Genomic DNA, 22,388 nt, shown 5'->3' with positions numbered 1-22,388 from the left:
AGAGCCGGATCGTTCCTAAAGCCTTCCTATCTAGTAAAAACCATTCATCATCTGTCATCTTTTCTGGTTTCTTCTTTTTTCCTCCTAGAGGAATATAGAGGTCTTTCTGATACAGATAATCCTCCATCTGCATCTTCCAGATGGCAAAGTTTGAACCATCAAACTTCTCAATTCTAGTTTTCCCTTCTTCTGTCATCGCTCTCAATAGAACTAAACCAATAGCTTTGATACCAGTTGTTGCGCAGCACGCCAACAACGCAGTGAGCCTAGATCTAATCTCAGGCCTCACCCACAAATGATAAACAAGAAAAAACATAAACTAGAAACAGATCAAAGCAATGCAAACAAACCACAAGACAAGATATACATGGAAAAACCCCAAACTAGGGTAAAAAACCATGGATGCAAACTTCCACTATGAAGAACGAACATAGATTACAAGGCAATATACTAACCTCTCCCTTGGAAGTACAGAGAAAATCCCTTGCCCACATCTTAAAAATATTTTCCAATATTCACCTTAACCCTATAATAGCCCTAGGAACCCCAATTTATAGTTTTGACAACTTCCCTTTCGCACTCTTGCGAAAGTCGACATAGAAATCCGCAGTCCGCATCAGATTCGAAAACGAATCTGCGTAACTACGACCGGTCGAGCGGACCCCACGACCGGTCGAGCGGACCCCACGACCGGTCGAGCATGGGCCACGACCGGTCGAGCACCTTGGAACAAAAAACTAATGCTCGCTGGACTTTGAGTCGAGCCAGTCCACGACTGGTCGAGCAGGGGGCCACGACAGGTCGAGCCGGTCGTGCGCGACCCTAGATGTGGCTCCACTTCTCAACAGTAACACCCTTAACCAGTGAAGCTTCTGTGCTATTGGTTTGGGTTACATTCTATATTAGTTATGCTGCATTCCTAATAATTCCGATTTTATAATCGTTAAATATTGAGTCGAGTCAAGTCAAGTCTTTGAATCAACCTGACCCGGCTAAACATCCAGTCAAATCAAGTTTTCAGGTTTTTGAACTATGCTCAAAGAAACCATTTATTGTTAGTGGAATTGATACAACATAGAGGAATTGTCATTTAAACAGAAAATATGCTTAGATGATAATAATCCTAAATTGAAAGCTAATTAGCAAATACCTAACACTAATTTGTGCTAATGCTCTCTCAGTTTCTTTTTCAATGCTGTCAATCTGCCCTCACATTTCACGAATGATGTTCCTGAAACCTATTTGTTTGGTTGATGAACCGTGTGGTTACAATACTCTGATGCAGGATTTATTGGGATGGCATTATCTTATGGTCTTTCCTTAAACCCTTCCCTAGTTCTCTTTATTCAAAATCAGTGCACTATTGCAAACTATATCATCTCCGTGGAAAGGCTTCATCAGTACATGCATATCCCAAGTGAGGCCCCTGAAATCATAGAAGGCAACCGACCCATGCCTGATTGGCCTACTGTCGGTAAAGTGGAGCTCCTAGATTTGAAGGTAAATTCAACATTAATAATAAAGTAAATCCTACCCTTCAATTTCATTTAGGAAAGCTAATGTATAATTGGAACTTCATGGTTTATAAAGATTATATCATTATAATACTGAGAAAGAAATGTCAATCAGATCAGATATAGACCAGATACTCCGCTCATTCTTCCGGGGATAAGTGGCACATTTGAAGGAGGGCACAAGATTGGAATAGTTGGGCGGACTGGCAGTGGGAAGACAACCTTTATTGGGGCATTGTTTCGTTTGGTGGAGCCAGAAGCGGGAAAAATCATCATTGATGGCACATCTCCACGATTGGTCTTCATGATCTGAGATCTCGTTTTAGGGTCATTCCTCAAGACCCGACTCTTTTTCATGGTACTATCAGATTCAATTTGGATCCCTTAGCAAAACATACTGATCAGGAAATCTGGGAGGTAATATTACCACTGACATCTGTTTTTCCATTTCCTTTCACCACTGCTTATTATCATTTGGATGTCTGTAAATGGGGCAAGTTGTAAATGATTCACAGGGATATCGTTGACAGCATTTAACTCTATTTCATTTACAGGTGGGATTTCATTTACAGCCTAACGGCTATATTTTCAAATTTTGGTTCTCCATTTACAGGACTTCAACAATTGCAGACTATACAAACAGGACAGGCTGTAAATGGTTTACACCTTCAAATCATTTACCAATTAAACCATTTACAGGCATCCAAACGACCCATTATGAAATGAGAGAGCAGCCAAGTTTTGGGAAAATGAATGAAGATGCCTCAAATTACAGAGTCCCAAAACTCCTACTCAATTTGGGCATCAACCATTTGATTTCTGAGCTTGACTCATTCGAGAGCGCCCAGTCATGTAACTCATCAATTCCCAGATGGGTTTTAATACAGTTGCTTATACTAATTGTATGGTCTTTCATATTGAGAAGGTGCTTGGGAAGTGCCATCTTCAGGAGGCAGTTCAAGAGAAAGGAGAGGGTTTGGACTCTCTAGGTGAGTATTTTAGAATATGGAGGACTCTTGTTGTTTTGGCTGCAAATCATTATAATGAGTCCGATATTGCAGTGGTAGAAGACGGGTTGAATTGGAGCATGGGGCAGCGGCAGTTGTTCTTCCTGGGACGTGCTTTGTTGAGAAGAAGCCGGATACTAGTGCTCGATGAAGCCACGGCATCAATTGACAATGCAACAGATGCGATTCTTCAGAAGACCATAAGTGATGAGTTTGCTGACTGCACCGTCATTATGGTTGCCCACAGAATACCATCTGTGATGGACTGCACAATGGTGCTTGCTATCAGCGATGGTGAGCTTCTTTATCCCCTTGAGTACTAATGCATTTTCTTCAAACAACGCCTGTCGGAACCATGCCAATGGCTGGATTTGAGCTTAAGATTGTAGCTCACTCAGGTGTAGGCCTGAAATTTCAGCTGAATGGGTTTTCTGTGGTGCCAAGTTTGAGGAATGGTTCAGATTTTTTTAAAACATGGCACATATGTTCAGGTGTGCGAGAGAGTCAATCTACACCTCGCCAACCTCTTTTATTTATTTATTTATTTGACGAATGCCTGTCTCTGTTGATATTATGTGAAATGAAAAATGGGTGGCATCCAAACACACCCCTAGTTATTCAGGCTTCTTGTAATGGCTGCCCTCCTTGCATTTGGTGTTGTGTAGCTGGAACATTCTCCTGCTTGGACATTCAAGTCATGGGACCAGCCTCATTACTCTTCTAGAGTGATGCTGCATGGTATCAATTTGTTTTATGGCTTTCTGCCGGAATGGCTTGGCAAAAGCTTAAAACCTCATGGAGAAATGATGTTAATTTTCTTCTCAGGGAAATTGGAGTATGATGAGCCAATGAAGCTGATGAAGAGAGAGGACTCGCTGTTCGGGAAGCTCGTTAAAGAGTACTGGTCACACACTGCAAATGCCAGCATCCAGCCCACCATTTTGTGATAAACTCCATTAGTAGCAATCTCAGATGCAGCCCTTTTCTTTTTGGTTTGGTGTGAGCTGTAGCCTCTCCACTACTGGTTTGAAATCACTACAATTGTTTCAGAGAGGTAGTGACTGGCTCCTCCAGCATGCCTTGCCCCATCGGACCCATTTCTCCATACAGAGAGATAGATGATTGGAATCGTCCGTTTTTTTTGGGCACTGCTGTGGATGGGCCATAATATGAAAATCACGCTGATGGGTAATTGTGGCAATTGATGGTCATGATCAACCTTCGTTATGGTTATTGGCATGTCCCAGGGGATGGACGATTCCTATCATCTGACCACCTCTGCATTTGGGCTCTATGAGGCCAGAGGCACACAAAAGCCCCCAGTTAGTTTCCATACAACTTGTGCAGGCCCTTTAGAAATAATCAGCAGCAAAGCTCCAGCAGCTGTGGCCAATTTTGGAGATCAAAATCTCAAAGCCAATATAGGAGAGGGTCCTAAAGTAACCACATTCCAGATTCTTGTTTACTGAAAATCCGGTTAGGATTGTGAAAGGTTTATTGGCACGATTCTGTTAAGATGATATGGAGTTCCAAAGAAGAGTTTGTGTTGTGTATAGTAACTACCTTCTCTACTCATAGAGAGTATTCAAGAAGAATTTCTTCATGGCTTATATTTCTAGTTTAGAAAAAACTCAACTTTTTGGATGATGGTCATCGCATACGGGCCATGTCTCCATGGCTGTAAACGATGGCAATGGCATGGTAACATACCATCTAGCATATGGTTTATGACGTCCTAAACCTTTTAAATGGCATTATGTGGTCGCCATTATTGATCAAGACTGTTCATTCATTCATACAATTAGAAGCAAGCCATTATATAAAATCATGCCAATTGGCAGAGCCTAAGCTTCTGATCAATAGCATGAAAATGAACGGTCAAGATTGACTGGATAAACGAAATAGGTACAATCATCATCTTGAAACGTCTGCTTGGTATTTAGTATGATTTTAATGTAACACTTTGATTTGATGATTCTAACCATGTGATATATGGCAGCAACGGACGGTTGAAATAAATTGGCCCTATTTTAAAGGGTTATGACAATTGGATTGGCCTGATTCTTCCACCATGGCTTGCCATGGATGTGGGCCATTCATCATTAGAGGCTGATCTTTGATGTGGGCCCACCTTGATGGGGATCATCCATCATGTGGCCCTACCTTCAATGTATGGCACCCATCATGAGGGCCCTCTTTCAAAGTGGGACGTCCATCATGCTGGGGCCCACCTTGGATGTGGGCCATTAATCTTTAGGGGCCGATCTTTGCTGTGGACCATCCATTATGTGGGGCCCACCTTCATGTGGGTCAGTCATCATGTAGGGCCTCGAAATAATGTTAACTGTCCATCACGTGGGGCTCACCTTCAGTGTCTATTACCCATCACGTGGAGCAACTTTTGATTTGGACCGTTCATCATGTGGGCCATCCATCATGCAAGTCCCCCTTTGATATCGGGTGTCCACCACGTGAAGAAATGAGAGAGGGAGAGTAAAAAAGTACAATGTAGAAAAGCAAATTGTTGTACTTGGGATTACAAATAAGTATAAACTAATAAGTTACTTCTAATAAAGTGCTTGCCAAACTAATTTTCAGTAAATAGGTAGCTTAATTGATGCTACAAGAAGGAGAAAAACAAAAAGAGCTGCTTATGGTGGTGTATCAAATTAGGTCCCTAGTGTTTCTTGATGTTTTCCAGTGTTTTGAGTGTTTTTAGCACCCATTATGCTGTGTGTGGATGTGAGGGTGTGTATTAAAAAATAAAAATTTAAAAAAAAAAGAAGCATTTTTAGTATCTTTTTGTTTTCTTAATGGTTATATATATATATATATATATATATAGTTTGATGGGGTGCTGAATCACATGGACCGTTCAGATTTTGGATTCATATTAGGTGAGATGAGTTGTCAAAAAGTTTTCACCAATCAAGTTCATGGGAGAACTTGTGCACAGGTTAGCGTGTGTGTGTGTGTGTGTCTGTGTATACACCTAAGTTTTGAATACGGTTGAAACATGATGTGACCCCATCCAAGTGGGACATCCACAATCGACGGGTAGGATATCTGAACAAGATCTCAATGAGCCCTATGAACAATTATGAAGGTTTCAATGGGTAGGTATCCCCTCTCAACTATTATTTTTGGTGTGGCCTACCTAAGTCATGAGTTGGGTTGATTTTTAGGCATGCGGCCCATGATGGAATGATGCATGTAATTGATGGGGGTGGATGTCCAATACAGACCATGATGGCCCCACATGGCTCAATTTCATTAGAAGCTCCTTCGAGGTTGACCTCACGGTCTCTTTTCCTCATGGGTAGTAGGTTATTTTTTTAAAAGTATTTTTAGGTATTTCTTAGGGCCTGTTTGGTAAGCGGGATTAGGTGGTATGGTATTACATTAGGTTGTGATATAAATTTCATCCAAAGTTTGGAATCTATGGAAAGGATTGGATTAATTCAAATATTTAACCTTTTACTCCCAACAAGATATACAGCGTGATTTTTGGTTGATTGCCACTGCATCTATGGCCCCACATTGATCCATGTATTTTATTCATACCATCTTACCATATGTGCCCTTTACATGTAGCACTCAAGTTGCATATAGATACAGGTGATTGGCATTAGTTGTGAAATCTGGTTCCTTAATTACACTTCAAACATCCACCAAACATTAGTTTCATGTAATACATTATTTTTCCCAAACAAAGAATTTAATCCCAAATATTGGATGGTCAAAATACCTTGGTATTTCCAAACATATAATCATTATATAATAATGGTATTAATTCTATTTAATCAAATGCATCTTTCTAAATATAATTTCGGGCTTGCTAGGTATTCTTTATATTGTTGGTGTTTTTTTGGAGTGCTTATAATATTTTGAGTGTTCAGGGTTGTTTCTTTATGTTTGCCGGTGGTAGAATTGTTTTCTGAGCTTTTTGGATTTTTGTTTTTGTTTTTAATTTCAGTACTGTTGGATTATTATTTTTTCCCTGTGGGTGTTTATTCGTATTTCTGAGCGTTTTTAGATGTTCGTTGGATTTATTTATTTTAGTGTTTCTAAGCATGTCTTTGAAATTTTAAGTGTTAATTTTTACATCTTTTTCTATTGGTTTTTTTTTTTTTTTTTCCTTTGTGGTTTGGATGTTTCTAAGTTTCTTTAGGGTTTCATTTTTCTGCTGCTTACAGCGCATTCAAGTTGTGCAGAGCCTATACAATCTTCGGTAAGTGCAATCCGAATCATGCATATGGGTTTTCCCATCATATGGGTAATTGTTTGAAATTCCAATGTCATTTGTAGCTCATATGAGCTAGGAAAAACACATTAGGAAAGGTGATGCATATAACCGAAACTTCCACGTTTGATGCTTCACTTTGGAATTTTGGGTTAGGATGAATTTTCAAATGTATGGGGATGAGGTGATTGACCGTATTCACAGTTTAGATTCAACATCCACATCACAATTGGGCCAACGAAATAAGAGTTCATCGTGGGAATTAAATATATCTCAAAACATTTAAATGGATTCCTTGCAAATAGAAAAGAGATATTTTGGATTAAGATGAAAGTGATCTTGTTGTCATCCGTTTCAGAAACCGGGCTTGTCCACTCATCAAGTGGATCTGAGTAAGACATTTAAATCCTGCTTAGTGCTGTGAAACCATTCCAGCCCTCCCATTTGGTATTTACTTAAATTCCAACTTTCGTACACTCAGTGGGAAATAGTGCGTCTCCCACTGGATATGTAAGATATAAATATTAGGATTGGTGGACCGCCATCTTCGTATACATGCGTTTGTACGTGGACGAATTATAAGATCTTCGCGCGGCCCCAAGATGTGCACAGCATGCTTTGGTTTTCAGTTTGTACAAGTGGGACCCATGGTTCGTTGATCCAGGCCATTGGTTTGTTACTCCACACTGAGGATGGACCAACCTCTGAAAATCTATTGGAAAAAATTCAATCCTAACCTTTCAACTGGTGGCCTGAAAATAGATGGCTAACAAAAGACAACAATATAGTGGTCCGCGTCACCAATCACGAAATTTAATTACAAAGAAAGAAACAAAAAAAGAACGTGTGGTCGCAGTTTGGAAGAGCTGGCCCTTTTATCTTTTATCTATTTCTCCGTTGAACTCTTATTGATACGTTTGTAGGCCAACCAATCGACCCCTATAATCTTCCCATCCAGTGGACTTCTGGTACATACAAAGTTTTTTGTTGCAGAGTCCACTAAGATCAATGGTCTAGATCACCAAGCCATGGGCCCCACAATATGAAATTACTAGGGGTGTACATTGAGTCAAACCGAGTCGAGCTGGCCTCAGCTCAACTTGGCTCGGCCACTAGCTGACCTAAGCTCGAACTCGGCTCTACTCGGTCCTCGAGCTTGATTGGCCAGTTCGGCTGGGTTCGGTTAGCAGCTTGGGCCAGTTCAAGTTGAGTTCGCTATTGCAGCATTCTCATAAACACCTATATTGCACCTTCAAAATCTTACTGTATTTCAGATAGTAGCAATGGATTTATAAGTATTTTATCAAACACCTTCAAAGTAACATAAATATTAAGATTAAGAAAAAAAGGACGTTGGTTTCATATACATACCTTCCTTGCCACCGGCTACACTTTTTTAAGTCATTTCATCGAACGCTTGGTGAGCAACATTAATATTAAAGTAACCGAGTCACCGAATTGGTTTGATCCGAGTTCGATTCGAGTTGGGTTCAATCCGAGTCAAGCTGGGGTCAGCTTGAACTCAGCCCAAACTCATTTTGGAGCTCAAAAAATCAATTTGACTCGGCTCGAACTCAGCTTCCAACCAAGTCGAATCAAGCTTTTTCAAGTCAAGTCGAGCTAGCTCAGTTTGCGTACACCTCTAAAAATTACGTACTGCAGTAAAATATATATTAGCTTGAAAAACACACTCCACAAAACCATACCTACTTTGCTCGAGACGATAAAACACGGAAGCGGATTGAGTACTGACTAACTGATCAGTGAGCTATTGGGTACTCAGCACACTCTGTGGGGCCCACTGTCCTGTATGTCTTATCCGTGCTGTCCATCCATTTTACCATCTCATTTAGTGAATAAGAACAGAATTAAATCATATATAAAGCTCAAGTGGACCACACTATAGGAACAATGTGAATTGAATGCTTATTGCTGAAAACTTTTCGGTAGCACAGAAGTTTTAGATCAAGCTGATATTTATGTTTTACCATCATCCGTGACTGTATGAACTTATGAACAGGTTGGGTGACAAATAAACATCACCGTGGGCTCTAGAAGGTTTTGACAGCGCACATCATTATCCCCACAGTTTCTTGTGGTGTGGTCCACTTGAGCTTTGGATATGCTTCAATTTTGGGATCATGTCCTAATATGAGCTGAAAAAACGGATGGACGGCGTGGATAAGACACATACATCTACAGTGCCTCCACAGAGTTTACTCAGTACGCTGTTGGTGTACTGAGTTACTCCGTACGCAAACGCTTCCACAAAGCACGTGCTGGTAATTAAAGTAATACAAATTTTCAGAGGTGCGCATGTTACGTAATTCCCCACTCCAACCAGCGGCCCATGTCTGTGCTAGACGATCCAACCACTTATTACGTAGATTAGTGGCAGATTAGAGAAATCTAAGCGCCACTTTCGTTTATATGGCCCTATCTACTGCATATGACATGAACTAAGCTTAACCCACCTTAGTAGAAAACATACGTTTTTAATGCATAGTAATCACCATATGTTCGATCTGCATGGGCCCGTCCGTGATGTGTTTGTGGAACCCAAGTCGCACATCTGATGCACCTCCTCATGTTCACCATACATTCCAAAAATAATCCGGATCCAAAATTCTGATGTGACACACCACAGGGATCAATGTACAATCACTCTAAGAACTTATGTAGATTCACTTTTGTGGCCAACCTAAGTGTTAGAATGACTTGAATTTCCATGGGTCCCTTTATCCCAACGTGGCTCACCTGATGAATGGGCTGGATGATATATATTCAAAGTGGAAGTTTCTGTGGTGCACGTCCCCTCTCGTATGTCCTCCATTGTTTCCTTTGATGTGGCCTAGTTGAGTTATATGGATGAGGCTGGATTTATGGATTTAGGACTAACATGGGGAGATGCATCTATTGGACGGGTTCGATGGCACTCACACATCAGAGTGGGCCCTACATAGCTCAAATGTATGTGATCATCACCCTCAATGGAATAAGCTTAATCTAAGTTCGGATCCTAATCCTACACCACTTTCTCCAACTAAAATCATGGATGTCTGAATCACTGAAACAATGGGCATTATATAATTCTTCATTTTCTTGCTTTAAAAGGAGGGAGAGTGCCTAGGGTCATGGCACTGATGGACGTTTTGTAGTACTATAGTCATGGGTGCGTTGAAATATGTTGTACTTGCACTGACTTTGATTGTATTTGCACCTTCCCTTTCTCAATCTCAGCTTTCTACCACCTTCTACAGCAGCACATGTCCGTCAGTCACTGATACCGTGAAATCCATCGTCCGATCGGCGATCAACAGGGAGAAGAGGATGGGAGCTTCACTTCTACGGCTCTTCTTCCATGATTGCTTTGTCGTGGTACGTTGATCTCCGTCCACTTCTTAGATTGCTTGATCTCCGTCCACAGGCTTGATCTAAAAAACACATCTTGATCCATAGCTCAAGTGGTAGACTGAGATACCTCGTTTCAACACTAAGGTCTTGGTATTGATTCCCTAATGGGGGTGGCTAACAGTTAAGTGTGAACTAAAAGTGAAGTGTACTAAGAAGCTATATATATATATATATGAGAAAAGGTACTATGCGCTCGACCTCACGGCTCCGTCCCATGAGGTCGAGCTGTGTGGCCCCACCAAGTGCTTTTATATATTTTAACGGTGTCTTCACATGATTTTAGATGATATGACCCACTTGAATTCCCTATATAGCTGATTTTTGGGATATCCCATAATTTAAAGGGGACCCATCAAACACACGGTGTTGATGGTCAACACGCATCACGATGGGGCTCACACAGCTCGACCTTACGGGAGCTTATTGTGAGGTCGAGCGCATAGTATCTTTTCCCATATATATATATATATATATATATATAGATAAAAGGTATCTAAACAAGCCTGTGAATAACTGAGGAGAAGCTTGTATGTTTGTAGTAAAGTACTGCATTTACTTCGATGTGACTATACTTCTACGAGATCTGAACCATTCATCTGTTGGGTCCTAGGGTGGGTAGGCCACACTACAAAAACCATAATGGTTGGATTATCCCAGCTGCCGATCAGAGGATTTTCAAAGACTGCATGTCCTCATTGCTTAGACTTCTGTCTAACCGTTTATTTCAAATTCCTCTAATCGAGCTGGCTAAGATTCTCCAACTCGTCGATTTCTGGATGCAGACCATCCAAGATAGGCCCAGCAGATGAAGTGCCCGGATGTAAAGAGATACAGTGCTTGACGAGTAAGGTACAACTGACAGCACCGGATACTTTTGCTCCAACCATTAATATACTATTGTACATCAGCATGCAACTTCACTTAGGGCCTGTTTGGCCGGGCGAATCCCATGGGATTAGGAGGGATGGGATGTATTTTAAGGTAATGATGGTGGTGTCAGTGGATTGGTTTAAGATCCATGGGATTGTTATATCCCGGGACAAGTTGACTGGGTCTGTTTGGCACGCCCGGCATATACCCGGATTTGACCTTCCAATCCGTCCAACCAAGGGATGGGATCAATTTTAAGGTAATGATGGTGATGTCAGTGGATTGTTTTAAGGATTGCTACTTGAAGTATGATTTTAAGCATCAAATGATCTCAGCTACATGAATGGCAGATCGCCCACGCTCTAGATATTGCCTTCTCTGTTCTCCTCGATTACAGGCCGGATATCTTTGCAACGTTTTCTGTTTGCAGTGAAAGATTATTTTAGAACTCTGCCTGTGGGACTCACTGTGGTTGGTGCATGGTGAGAGGGGAGTCCGGATCCTCTGCTTAAGCAGGGTTTTCCTGCTTGTTACAATCTGATTGGCTCAATTCTCATTTAATGTAACAGTGCTGATAAGGTCGGTGATGACGTGGACCAATAACATTGTAACAGCAAACATCCTATCCGACTTCAGTGAAAGGCAGCCCGATAGTAAGTCCCGTAGGATCTAACAGGGTCTTTCGGTCTTTAAAACTTCCACACAAAAATTTAAGATGGAGGATTTACATCCAGGAATCGACTTAACCACTGGAAGTAAGGATAATCTTCTCACTCCTTTAATTCTAAGTTTAAGATGGCCTCATAAGTCACCCTTGTAGAAAGATTATCCTACTAAGAAAGTGGAGCGCTCTGAAAATAAGGCTATTACAACCATTATGTGGGTCACTACAAGAATTTGAAACTTTTTGGGTGGATGTTCATTTTATTTTTCTATTTTACACAAATCTTACTTGGACACTTCAACTTGTTAGATGATAATCATAGAGGAAATTCAAATTAAATAAAATAAACAAGTAAACTAGTAATAAGCTCGAAGCACGTATTAGATACGCTTTCCTTACATCATTATTTGCTTCCTTGGGTTTCTAGTGAACTGCTTCCAAGATACGACAAACCTTTGTGGATATATATGCAACAATTATGAAAAACTCATGTAAGAACTCGATACGCAGTTTGTAATTTTGACAGATTTTGTGTATTAAGAAAACAGAGAAACTTGCTTCACTTATTTTTTGAGAGATAAATGATCGATTGGAGATATATTTTTCATATGTTTTTATTCTCGATCTACAAAAGATTTTATAGAGAATGAATAGCAGTGCATTTTCACAAAAAGGAGTTTCTAAAAGACAAACCTGAAATCGTTTATAACGATCAAGTCTTTTAAGAAAATATACGACTTTGCTCAAGAGACGTAAGAAATCGCTTCTTATAATGATTGAATTCTGATGGCCGAATCGTCACAACGTTTAAAACCTATAGACCAAATAGGCATCGCCCAAAATCCACCCACCGTTCAGTGCAACAGAAACATCCGACTAACCGAAACATAGTAACAGTTGAGATCAATCGGCCGATTGGCAAGACGGACATTTCTTGTCGGCTGATCTTGAAAACGGTCGATATATGACAATCGATCAATACAATTGCAAGAATTCCCTGGCATAATGACCATTGCCTGTCGACTATTGATAGGTAAAACAGTTGTTATCTAATGGCCAATCTTATGATGGATATATACTCTCTATGATTGATTCAACGACTTAGCCTAGTCGCACCACAACTTGCACCAATTCGCATCAGTTCGCAGTAGGTCACATGGTAGTGCCACTAGCGATACGATGCACACGTGCTAAGTGCACCACTAGCACCTCTACAGTTACACTACCTCAGAGCCCATGCCCGTGACCACGCGTGCCTAGGCGCGTTAATGTGTTCTAGTGAGAACAATGATTTGCACGGGGACACACAACCCAATCTTCTTCTCTCTCCATTCTCCGGGTAAGAATACTAGATAACTCATAAACCTCTCTAGTTCTCTCTTCAAGTAATGTTGGACTAAAGATTTTCAAAGAAATTTTCATTTTTTCAAACAAGTACTAGGAGGAAACGAAATTTTAGTAAAAGTATAAGTACAAGACTCGAACATTTTTATTATTATGTTTAACCAACTCAATTGAAATAAAATCTCAAAAAAACTTTTGACTTTAATAGTGCACATGAATTTAGAACTTATTAGGTGGATATTCATTTCTTTTTTTTTTTTTCTATTTTACACACACTTTTCTTGGGCTAAACTTATGACTACTTCAATGGTGAAACACAGTGATTGTACCACCGAACCATGCATTTTAGGGAGAAATGTCCACTACGCATGTCACAAATTTTAGGTGGATGTCCATTATGTTGTCGGGTATCACCCAAATAATGATGGTATAGATATGATTTTTGGATAATTCACTTGATATATCAGTTTTTTTTTGAAAAAAAAAAAAAACCCCCACACGCTCACGCCATAGTGGAATTTCACCACCTAGCTATGGGTACTCGGACCCTTGACCAGGTGTTGAAACTCCTTAGAGTACTCTACCACCGGAGCAAGAGTAAGGTCCCAAGATATACCAGCTTGACATGCATGGCATACACACAATATGGTGGACCCTACACGAACAGTTGAATAGCATTTTCACATAGGTGAATAAATTCTGCAGATCTTAAAAGCCTTTCTTTACATGCAGTTGAGTAAGAGTTGCAGGCAAAAAAAAAAAAAAAAAACTTCTTTGTGAAACGGTTAGGATTCGGCTAATATTCAATGCTAGTATATTTTGCTTTGATAGCCCAGTGATGATCACTGCAACCGGTTGTAGGTTAGCTTAAGCTACAACCATCTCTTGTGTGATCGTCTCAAGTAGATATGAATTCAAGCCATAGAAACGGGGCCCTGTGATATAGGTAAATAATCGGGCTGGTCAAATCATCAGCCAGGCCACCAAGAACAAGTGACTGTTCAAATCAAATCGTTCATGACATTCAACCCATATAAACGGAGCCCTGTGATATAGATCAGTAATCAGTTTGGTCCAGTTATCAAGAACAATATGGTGATCATTGGTGTTGATGAAATGTGCAGGGGTGTGATGGTGGGGTCCTACTAGATGATAATCTGCCAGCCATAGATAGCGAGAAGAACTCACTTCCAAATAAAGACTCGCTAAGAGGATTCGAGGTGATTGACAAGATCAAGGATGCGGTCGACAAAGCTTGTGCTGGACCTGTGGTCTCTTGTGCTGACATTCTTGCCATTGCAGCCCGTGACTCGGTCGTCGAGGTAAGTGCAATTTCTCCTCACTGAGTCTGAGTCCATTTGTACAAGTTGACCCAGATTCAGACTAGACTAAGGTTGAGTCTACGCCATGGTTCACCCAAAGTCTGCCTGACTCAGCCAGCATCAGTCGAGCTGCTAGAGACATGGGCAAGTTGGGGGAGTTAGTTCTCAGTCGAGTTGCTAGAAACTTGGGTGAGTTAGTCCGAGTCGAATCACTGGAGACTTGGGCGAATGGGTGAGTTAGTCCGAGTCATTTCGTGCAACTCATCCGTTTCTATAAAATAAAGGATCCAACTCCTGTCTTCTTTTTTCTTTTTGTCATTTTCAGCAAATTGTAGAAAAATCCAACATATTAGTGGATAAAAGGGGACACGGATTGCGTACTGAGCTAAACTCTGTGGGGCCCACTGCGATGCATATGTGTTATCCACGCCATCCATCTATTTTACTAGATCATTTTAGGACATGATCTCAAAATTTAAGTATATCCAAAGGTCAAGTAGACCACAGCACAGGAAACAGTGGAATTGAACACTTACAGTTGAAAACTTTTTGGGGGCCACAGAAGTTTTCGATCAAGTTGATATTTATGTTTTCCCTTCGTCGATGTCTATGTGACCTTATCAACGGGTTAGATGACAAATAAACATTAACATGGGTCCTGGAAAAGCTTCAACGATGGGCATCATTATCCCCACGGTTTCGTGTGGTGTGGTCCACTTGAGCTTTGGATATATTTGAAGTTTGGGGTCATGATACGGATGGATGGCGTGGATAGGACACATACATCCACGGTATTCTGTACGCAATCCGCTTCCTGACTTTGATCTTAAAAACCTCTATCTATTTCCCACAGGTACCAACGGCCAAGGTCTTACATAGGTCAGGGTCAGGCCTAACGTGAATTTCCTGCCTTTGTTAGAGGAACTGACTCATATGCATCTTCTATCATTTGAGTCAGTCTTCCGTAAATCAAGAAGCTTGTTGTAACCGCATTTCGTTATCATTATCTATGGCCTCTCTCTCTCTCTCTCTCCCTCCGCATTTTCGGGCAAGTTAGGGTCCACCTTAGCTCAACTGATTATCAGTCGAGCCAAAAAGTCAAGCCCTGATCTTGTGGAATTCAAATGGTGCATGCACCAGATCTAGCCTCCTGGTTTACTTAGAAGCCCAAAAACCATGTTGATTCACAAGTGGGCCACAATATAGGGAACGGCCTAAAATCATGCCTAAAACATCTAAAGTCATGTGGTGTGGCCCACAGTCCACTTGAGCTTTGGAATAACCAGATTTTCTTTGGGGTATCCTTTCATCTTAAGGGGCTTGTCCGATGAATGGATTGGATATCATATGCAAGAAAGGTGAACCCAGAAACAGTCCCAAAGTTTTTATTGGGGGGCAGATCCTCCCAGCTGTCCCTATGGTGTGGCCCACAAGGTGGCACCTAACATCTTGTACACCACCTCATGTTCATCTCTAAGCCCAAAAGTTAGGCAGATCCAAAGCTTAGGTGGGCCACACCAGAGGCAGCGATGTGAAATCATGCCTAAAACCTTTGAAATCACGTGGTACTTCCCACCTAAGTTTTGGAATGGCCTGAATTTTTGGTTTGTCCTTTCATACTGGTAGGGCAATCTGATGAATGGATGCATTGGATGGCATATACAAATTAGGGTGGACCCACAATCATTTTGGAATGTTTTATGGGTTGGGGTCCCTCACAGCTGTCCTATGTGGTGCAGTCTACTTGAATTTCACACACCCAACCGACAAAGTGATCTCTGAAATGCATAATAATGTGGCCCACCTTTCTCGACACTTGACAATGAAGGATTATATCTCAAGGTGGGCCCACTTGCATGCTTGGGGTGGTTAGAGAAGTGAGCGAGAGATGGCCACCTCCAACTCCATGCATGCAAAACTAGTACGCAACTATCTTTTCTCGCCAATAACATGTGCATATTTACAACATCAGAGCCATGCTTAAGGTGGGCCTAAATAGAATGAAGATTTCTTGGCATGAAAAACCAATATCCGGTTAATTGGTGTTGTTCAATGTACACGTGTGGGCCACCTAATCAGTTGATTGATCGAGGTGTCCACACAGTAGAAATTACTGATCTGACGTTCCAAATCACAGCTGGGAGGTCCACGATGGGAAGTGAACCTCGGAAGAAAGGATGCAAGGACTGCAAGCAGAGCTGGTGCGAACAACCTCCCATCTCCATTTGCTAGCCTTCAAGACACCATCGACAAATTCATTGCCAAAGGCTTCACAGCCAGAGAAATGGTTGCACTATCTGGGGCCCACTCAATTGGCATGGCCCAGTGTTCTTCGTTCCGTGATCACTTGTACAATAGCACCAACCTCGAGACCCTGGTAGCGTCCGATCGAAAATCCAGGTGCCCATCAACCGGTGGGGACAACATCCTCTCCTCGATGGACCATCAGAGCCCGAATCGCTTTGGCAACAACTATTTCCAGGGTCTTGTCAAGCGGCGCGGGCTGTTGCGGTCCGATCAAGAGCTCTTCAATGGTGGATCTGTTGATGATGTCGTCAAGATCTACAGCCAGGATTCACAGACCTTCTACACTGATTTTGCTAATGCTATGATCAAGTTGGGGAATGTAAATCCTCTCACAGGAGACAAAGGGGAGATAAGGAAGAACTGTAGAAAACTAAACTAAGCTTATATAGTAATGTTCACATGCAAAAGATAGGCTGCGTTGTAAAGATCACATCAAAAGTGCCACGCCACCAAATCAATGGACAGCTGATGATCATACTCAGTTTTAAGTGAATGGCCCACCTTTTGAATGGCTTAAATGTTCCAATGAAGGGCTAGCTGTATTTTAAAGTTGATATACTACATTGTATGCGAACATTTCTCAAGCTTATAAGATACTTAAATGTGCATGTAATATGTTCGATTATGTAGTTATTTAGTAGTTAAACCTTCTCTTTATTTATATTGCATACTTGGGTAGATGTGCATGCACATGTATTTGCATGTGTGCAGTGTTTGTTGGTTGGTGTGGATGACCATGTAAAACATTGATATATATATATATATATATATATAGTCGGTTAAGGTCCTGTTTGGACACCAAGAAATTTGCTGAATTGGAGGAGTTTTAAATAATCTAATACATGAATTGGTGTGGCGAGTGTGTCCGTCCAACTACAAAGCATGGGTACGAATAATCATTTCAGTTGAGTTTTTGGCCCCACTTGGCAATGATTTTAGATTGGATCTGTTTTCATCACATACACAAAGTGGACGGTGGCGATGGGCCCCAAACGTGATCTAAGTCAATAACATCGAGGAGAATCTCAGTGTAAGCGGAGTATAATAAGGTTTTAGTACCCCTAACACATGGCTACGCTACTAAAAATAATAATTAAAAAAGAAAAAGAAAAAAGAGGACAAGTTCTCTGGTTGAGCAGGAACTTCCCAGTTGTGTACCCAGTTTGTACAAGTGGGGTCCACGGTTGGTTTATCCAAGCCATTGTTAGCATGCGAATACATGGTCAAGAAGAAGTGAACAAACAAGCCACATCCAATGGAAAAAGGCGAAAAGATTCGATGGCTAGGATCTTTAAATTTGGGATATTCAGGGGCATGGTCCATCCATGATGGGCCATCCGACCAATGTCTTGGATAAACCAAGCATGGCTGATGGCCCCCACATGTGTGATTTTTTCAGGCTTAATAGCATGAATAAATGAAGGATGCTTTCTGGCCATTTATTGGAGATGGGGTTATATATTCCAAGGAAATTAAGAAAATAAGGGAATCAAAAGCTCTTGGATGTCCAAACAAGAGAGGCTACACCATCATGTGACCACGTGAAGGCCATCATCACAGAGAAATGCAAGGAAGAAAATAAAGAAAAGCAAGTCTCCAATCGTCAAGAGAAGCATAAAGTTACATTGATTGAAGATGATGAGGAAGTTGACAAGTTGGTCCTAATCACATAAAGCCTCACCCCTTTTAACAAGTATAAAAGTTGAAAGATGCTCTTCATTTTATTTTATTTTTTCAATTTGTTGTGGCATCTCTTACAACCCCAAACATCATTTTCATTACCCAATCTCAAACTATCAGATGCTTTAGGGTGCGTTTGGTTGAACCAAATATCATGAAATTTCATTATTAATTAGTCTAATATTAAGTGCAGAATTGTATGACATTCAATGAAATTGGGTGCAATAAAAAACACACCCTTAAAAAAAAATGCTCACTTGATTGAGGAAGTGAGCATTTCCATTACCTAGCTAACAAACACCCAGATGAGGAAGTGGACAAGTATCCCTTACCTTTTAACAAGTATATATAAAGATTGAAGGATGCATTTCCATTAACAAACGTCCCAATTACACGTTATCAAATGATTATTAAAAAATAACAAATTATTAAAATTTTTTTCTTCATTTGTAACATTTCTCCAACAATCATAAATGCAACTGAGGAATTTGCAAGTTGGGTCCTAATTAAATGGCCCCCCACCGTTAATTAACAAGCATAGAAATTGAAAGATGCACTTTCATTTTCACTCTGGGACATCTCTTAAAATGCCAAACATCCCAATCTCAAACTGTCAAATGATGATTAAAAAACAAAAACAAATTATGTCAATTGATCTTCATTGTAACATGTTTCTAACAACAATCTAAATGGGGAAGTTAGCAAATTGGGTCCTAATCAAATAACACCTAACCCTTTCACAAGTTTAAAAAGATTGAAAGATATGGACTTCATTTGCCATTGTTCATAGCATCTCTCACAATGCCAAACTTCATTTCCCTTCTCCAATCTCAAACCAACAAATGCTAAAAATAAAAAATAAAAAATAAATTCTCAATTAATTTCTTCATTTATGACATGTACTCATCTAACAAACTCATTCCATCTTCACCTTTTATTAAAATAAAAGGAAGAAAATAGAAAGAAATAAAAATCATGGTGCATTTTCATTTTCAAGGGTTGGTTGAGTTCTAATAAATGTTGCTGAAGGCATTCTACTCCCCCCAATCCAAACACTCCCCAAAGACTCACCTTCCTGAGCTTTTCTTTCCATTTCCACCATCTTCTTCCTCTTCACAGATTTAAAAATAGCCATCCCAACCAAACCCAACAAAACCAACACAACAACTCCACAGATACACGCAATGACCCACACCTTCCACTTCCTCCCTTTCTTCTTCTGAACCACAACAACTGGAGATGGAGATGGTGCGATGGATGGAATTACAATTGAGAAGTGGCCTTGATCTCTTGTTAAGCATACATTCTGCAATGTCATCTCACTAAGTTGCACGGACCCATTCGCATCGAATCTAGCACATTTGGTCATCGAATCCCTTCGAAGTGAAACGCTCGGAAAGCTAATAGAAATTGGATCCTTTGTCACACGGAGGCTGACCTTTGTGGTACTGTTGCTATTGAAATTGGATACATTGTAAGCTAAGAAACCCACGACCGGCGTAACCAATGTATAGCCAGGCACATTGTAATAGTAAGAAGACCAATTCGCCAGATTTTGATAGACAATGGCGACCCTCCTCACAAATGGAATTGGTATACTTCCTGGAGGAATACCAACATCGCTAAAATTCGCTCCCCTACTCCAGAAGCTCCCACTCTTGAGCCGCGCAACCGAAGCTTCGATGCCGGAAAAATTAGAGGGGATAGGTACTTTGTATAGAATGCCAGTACGATGTCTGTCTAGTGTTTTGAAGGCATAATCTTGAATAAGATCATCAAGCGAGCTCATCGAGAAATTATCAGCACTTTCACTGTAAGAATAAAGAAACATTGAGAAAAACAAGATGAAACACCACCTCCTTGTTATCCCCATGAAATCAATTCAATTGATCCTGTCACAAGAAATCATCTCACTGCAGTCCAGTCGGATCTGAAAGGAAAACCCAACTGTAATTCTGTCTAATTTCATTCTGAGAAGCTTGAAACATGAACAGTTGGACCATCTGACATTATTCTGTGTTCTGGAACTTACACATTCTCTTTCAATTCTTGGAGGAGAATTTCGATCATGGGCTCAATGCCTATGAACAGCAAACGAGAAATGCATGCTTACTCGAATTTTCGTATAACGGTTTCTCTTGTCGTGTGGACGGCAATGCCTGAAGATCTTCAAAGCCCAATTTCAAAGCTTCTGCATGTTTTTATCTTGAGTCACCTCATCTAGAAAGGTTTGCCACCTTCCAAGCTTCAATCTGTATCCAACCGTTGGGCTTTTCGGCAACGAAGAAGATCTGCGCCGGTAGAAAATTAGAGTAAAATGAAAAAGAGTGTCATGAAAGAGAAAGAATTGAAGGATGGAAAATGAGAGCTTTGATTCTCTTCTATGTTGAGTAGAAGCCATTTTACAATGTCTCTCATAGAAAAAAGGCGACCCTTTTAGGTGTGTCCTGGTCCCTTTTTTTATTTCATATGCTCTGGCAATATGGTGGGCCGGACTATGTTAAGAAAATAAAGAGTTATTCGATACGCTGGCAGAGGAAGATTCTCCATACACATTCAGATTGCCATCGTACAAGTGAAAAACTAGTATCTCGATCCTAACCGTCCATACTATTGTCCTTAGCGTAGATGGACCATAGAAGAAATAGCTGACCAATTTAGAAAAAAAAAGATCCATTGGATGGATCCCTCCGGTGAATTGATGGATAACAATCCCAAAGATAGATCATTCTTTGGGTGTATTTTACATTTGGTTGTGGACCTTTAAAAAATAATGGCATAATTTGAATGGTTTGGGTTGTAGAAATGACGCATGAGTGAATGAGTATGGATGGATATACTCTGACAGAGTATCAAATGCTATTTACCAGACAGAAACAGAAAATGAGTAACATGAACGGTGCCAACGAGGACTGACGTGGAAAAGAACACGAGAGAAAAAATAACTGCAGGCCTTAAAAAATATAAGAATAATCTATTTTTAATAAGATGGGAACAGAACAGTCGGGAGTAAGTAGTTATGTGTAGCCGGCATGCTCTCTGTTTGCCACGTGGACGACGAGATATCCATCGGCCGGGTCGCGTAAGATCGCGTTGCTCGGTCAACGGAGGGAATCCGAGTTCGTGCCGAAGTTGCTCCTCGGCAATTCCTCGCCCGAGTCGAAAGCGGATTCGGTGAAGCCCGGGAAACACGGACTTCGGTGCCGTGACAGTGGGGCCCACCTTGATGTATGTGTTGTATATCCACGCCGTCCATCCGTTTTTTCCCGTCATTTTTAGAGCATGAATAAAAAAAAAGAAGCAGATCCGAAAGTCAGGAGGAGTACACCACAGGAAACGGTGGTGATTGAACGGCCATTATTAAAAACTTCCTAGGGCTCACTTTAACGTTTACTTGCCGTCTAACCAGTTTATAAGACCACTGAAGGTCTTGACGAAGGGAAAACACAAATAACAGCTTCATTCGAAACTTTTTAATTATAGGCGTTCAATCACCACCGTTTCCTATGGTGTGGTTCACCTGAGATTTGTATCATATTTATTTTTCGTACCATGCCCTAAAATGATCTTTAAAAACGGATGGACGGCATCGATAACTAATAAATGTACCAATATGGGCCCCCTTGTCACGGCCTCACCGAATCATTCGGCAGTCAAGGGTGCGGCGCACGGTAACCGGTGCATTGATGTACGCGGATTGGGTACTACATGGGCTATAAGGGGCCACCATGATGTATGGGTTTTATCCATACAGTTCATCCATTTTCCAGATCATTTTAGGGTATAATCCGAAAAACGAAACAGATCTAATGTTCAAGTAGACCACACCATGCGAAGCTGTGGAGATAATGACACACCATTAAAACCATCCTAGCGTCGACCGTCATGGTTAATTTCCATCCAACCTGTTAATAAGGTCACGTAGACCTGGATGAAGGGAAAACGTAAATATCATCTTGATCCAAAACTTTTGTCGTCCCAAAAAATTTTCAACGGTAGGCCTTTAATTCCCACTGTGTGCTC

The 22,388-nt window shown here is 40.8% G+C and overlaps 3 protein-coding genes across 3 annotated transcripts in view; 2 read left to right on the top strand and 1 right to left on the bottom strand.

Moving 5' to 3' along the window:
• Positions 1–2,859, top strand: part of LOC131239159 (uncharacterized) — a 74,725-nt gene extending 71,866 nt beyond the window's left edge. Inside the window, 5 exon segments of the mRNA XM_058236715.1 lie at positions 1,286–1,500; positions 1,630–1,792; positions 1,795–1,931; positions 2,440–2,503; positions 2,576–2,859. Of these exon segments, the coding sequence (XP_058092698.1) occupies positions 1,286–1,500; positions 1,630–1,792; positions 1,795–1,931; positions 2,440–2,503; positions 2,576–2,844 (848 nt within the window). The 3' untranslated portion in view covers positions 2,845–2,859.
• Positions 2,860–9,879: 7,020 nt separating this feature from the next.
• On the top strand, positions 9,880–17,330 carry LOC131241278 (peroxidase P7-like). Its single transcript, XM_058240051.1, has 3 exons — positions 9,880–10,142; positions 14,181–14,378; positions 16,516–17,330. Exons 1-3 carry the CDS (start codon positions 9,933–9,935, stop codon positions 17,062–17,064), a joined length of 957 nt encoding a protein of 318 aa, XP_058096034.1. The 5' UTR covers positions 9,880–9,932; the 3' UTR covers positions 17,065–17,330.
• A 1,699-nt stretch (positions 17,331–19,029) lies between these two features.
• Positions 19,030–20,231, bottom strand: LOC131238770 (uncharacterized). Its single transcript, XM_058236376.1, has one exon. It carries the CDS (start codon positions 20,194–20,196, stop codon positions 19,339–19,341), a length of 858 nt encoding a protein of 285 aa, XP_058092359.1. The 5' UTR covers positions 20,197–20,231; the 3' UTR covers positions 19,030–19,338.
• Positions 20,232–22,388: the final 2,157 nt, after the last annotated feature.

The sequence above is a fragment of the Magnolia sinica genome, chromosome 3 (assembly GCF_029962835.1).
Source record: "Magnolia sinica isolate HGM2019 chromosome 3, MsV1, whole genome shotgun sequence".
In the NCBI taxonomy this organism is placed as follows: Eukaryota; Viridiplantae; Streptophyta; class Magnoliopsida; order Magnoliales; family Magnoliaceae; genus Magnolia; species Magnolia sinica.
Note: the sequence above shows the minus strand (reverse complement) of the source record. Positions and strands in the feature narration are given on the sequence as shown.